This window comes from Sphaeroforma arctica, assembly GCF_001186125.1.
Source record: "Sphaeroforma arctica JP610 unplaced genomic scaffold supercont1.1819, whole genome shotgun sequence".
Classification (NCBI taxonomy): domain Eukaryota; class Ichthyosporea; order Ichthyophonida; genus Sphaeroforma; species Sphaeroforma arctica.
The window spans coordinates 8,006-11,070 of NW_014038739.1; the positions used below are offsets into that span (position 1 = coordinate 8,006).

The 3,065-nt window shown below is 44.0% G+C and overlaps 2 protein-coding genes across 2 annotated transcripts in view; one reads left to right on the forward strand and one right to left on the reverse strand.

Annotated features, from left to right (window-relative positions):
* The window catches only part of SARC_11680 (hypothetical protein), a gene marked incomplete at its 5' end in the record, with an annotated part of 5,283 nt that extends 4,125 nt beyond the window's left edge, over positions 1 to 1,158 (forward strand). Inside the window, one exon of the mRNA XM_014294227.1 lies at positions 96 to 1,158. Coding sequence (XP_014149702.1) covers positions 96 to 199 — 104 coding nt within the window. The 3' untranslated portion in view covers positions 200 to 1,158. The remainder of the gene's footprint in view (positions 1 to 95) is intronic.
* Positions 1,159 to 2,736: 1,578 nt separating this feature from the next.
* Positions 2,737 to 3,000, reverse strand: SARC_11681 (hypothetical protein; the record flags this gene model as incomplete). The annotated part of the gene is made up of 1 exon (XM_014294228.1): positions 2,737 to 3,000. A coding segment is annotated over one exon (264 nt), but the record flags the coding sequence as incomplete, so codon positions are not given.
* Between the last annotated feature and the right edge of the window lie 65 nt (positions 3,001 to 3,065).

The window sequence follows — 3,065 nt, forward strand, 5'->3', positions numbered from 1 at the left end:
CGATCATCTATCATCTATCACCACAACAACTGATATAATTTCTTCCTGTCATACTCAAATGTATGTACCCACTCCTTCCTGTTTGTTTATGTCAGGTCTCCAGACAGACGATGGCAGTATCGTCGACTGGTTCGGCGACCAAAAGACTTTGCTCAAGCGCGATTCCGAGCGCTTCAGTGTTGTGATGGCGTTCGAGTGAGTAAGGCATGGTACTTACCACAAACATCACGTGGCTTCAGACTCCCATCGGTTTTAGACCGTAATTTTGCCATCTGTTTGTGGGTTCGTACTGATCATTTGTGGCACGTCATTGAATGTACACCAAAGGACTACCGGCATGTGACTACCCACACTGATGCATTCGGTTAATAGGTGGTATTTGCACACGCATATACACAGCTATGTACACAGATACATACACAGCTATACGCCCGCTCTGACACCAGTACCACGCTGTGGTCTATAGCTATGTGAAAGCTCGCACCAACAGTTAGATCGCGACAACCCCATTTCAGCACCCAAAGCCAATTGAGACCCACACCCACGTGTTATTCGGCCCTGTCCAGTTGTTTTACAGCGCCCCGTATTTAAAAACAGGACAGGTGCGGTACTTGAGGGCAACTACTGTATGTAATGTACAGTAAACGGGGCTGCAGTATATCTGGAGGGGACAGGCACCAACAGTGCTAGTTGCTGGTTGGAGAGCTATGCGGTTGGCTGTGGCCAGGTTAGTGTTGTGTCATAGACTGTACACTTCCGGATGAGAAGGGGAAAGAAAATGGGTGCAGCCCGTGACCAAAGGCACCAGAGAGGTACGCAGGGCAACCGTGGGTCAAGCCAGCAACCCCAATGAAACTTAGGACTCAGTGAAACGGACCGAGTAGCTGGTGCATTTGTTCGGGAATCGACCTTTTGAGTTGAGTGAGACAGGGGGGGCACTGGCAGGCGGTAGGCCAGAACATACTACCACCACAAAACAGACCAATTGGAATGGACAGCCATGTACCTATGGAATTAACTTTGTGCCGATCTGATTGGTTGAGGCTCAGTTTGATCTGCGTGTAGCATAAACATATCACGTGGCTATGCCGTCATGTCCAGTGGGCCAAATGTGTCCTGTGGAGCAGTTCAGCGCCATATAAAGTAACTAATACCTACCACAGTACACTTTAACTCTCAAGTCCCTGGTATTGTTTGTAACCCAATTTTTATTATCAAATCCCTAATATTATTTGTAACCTGATTTTATTTTGAAAATCCCTGATACTTTGTGTTACCTAATTTTATTATCAAACCCCTGATGTTATTTGTCACCGAATTATATTTAAAAAATCCCTGATACTATGTGTGACCTAATTTTATTGGTGCTAGTGACCTTATATGTCAGCCGATTAAACTGGTTGGTAGCGCTACCTGCTCCCTAACCGTTCTCTCAACAAAGACACGTCCGGGTCTATTTGCACCTGTACGTACTCAGCCCTATACAAATACGAACAATTCTTCGCATCCACTCCCCTCCCACTCTCCTCAGTCGACCGTTTGGCACAGTTGCGTGAACACGAATAAATGGCCACCGTGGCCCAGTCCAGATCGCTCTCCGCGCCCCGTTCTATGTAGAAGCATTGTGACGCGACGATATGAGAAGATGCGAGAGCAGAGCGTATGAATTGTGCACTGCTATTGTTGCAGCTGTTTTGCGGTACAATTAGACGGGCGTTTGTGTGGAAGTACTGGAGGGAAGGTACATACTGCGAAGGTGAGGTACTGCTGGAGATGTGTGGGTTTGTGGAAGTGTGAGGGGTATGACCACGCCTTTGGTTGAACGTTGGGAAAACGGTGTGTGGGTGCTAGAACATCGTGTGCAACACGAGGCATGTGGCGAGTGCAGACTATGTGGAAGCAAAAAGAGCACTCCATTATAAGTATTAAAATATACATGACGTACCAATGGTGTTCATACGCGTAAATGCATGAATAATACAGGGCTCACAAACACACACACACATACATATATACGTGTATATATATATATATATATATATATATGCGTGTGTGTATGTATATGCATATGCATATATATATACATATATATAACATTTCCTTTTTTCAATGCCTACCTTCCAAGCATCGGTTACTTTCTCGTGCGCAAAGTTTGTAACCAGAATGAAAGTCGCATTGGTTGTAGGTATGACCTCCTCAGGATGCTTTTTATCAGTTAGCCGTCCGTTCCGATCCAACATTTTCAGCAACAAAGGAGGTATCCCTTGAATTATAGAGTTTTTGTCAGTTTTTGGAACGGATATATCTTTTAACATATCAAAAAACGACAACACAGTAAGTTATACACTTCCTGTCTTGAATTAATAGCATATCGGGTCTGGAAACAAGATTGGCACGAAAATGAGGACTGTGTTAAGTCCCACTACCCAAATACGAAGTCGATAGAATATGGCCATTCATCAGCATGGCTTATTAGTATTTGACCTGTTATGGTATGGCTCGCTTCCCAGACTAAAAAAATTGACAAAAATAGCCTTAGATTCACACCCAAGATAGTATATGCATAAATATACTATGTATAAATATACTTAAAAAGCCATAAACAGAGCCTTAATGCACACCCGTGATAGAAAATGCATATATATATATATTGAAATAAGCCACAAGCGGAGTCCTAGATGTACACTCATGATAGAATATGCATATATATATATGCAATTTGACACACAACCTCACCTTTGCAGTATCCCTTTTCGAACTCGTCCAATAAGATCACGGCATTGGGGTGTTGCATAAGTACCTCCTTCATGGGTGATTTGCCCTCGTATCCGGGTGGTGACCCGGTAAACGACTGTACACTCTCAGCACCAGTATAGGCGGTCATGTCAAATGTAATGAAACTCCGCTCGTGTTGCATGACATCTGTGGCTTTTCCTAGTATTGCCGAGCCAATGCGGTGCGCAAGCTCGGTTTTACCTACGCCACTGGGCCCCGCCAAAACTATACTATTGATTGATTTAATGAAAAATATCAGTCTGAAGCCAACGGTGAATATGTAACTATAG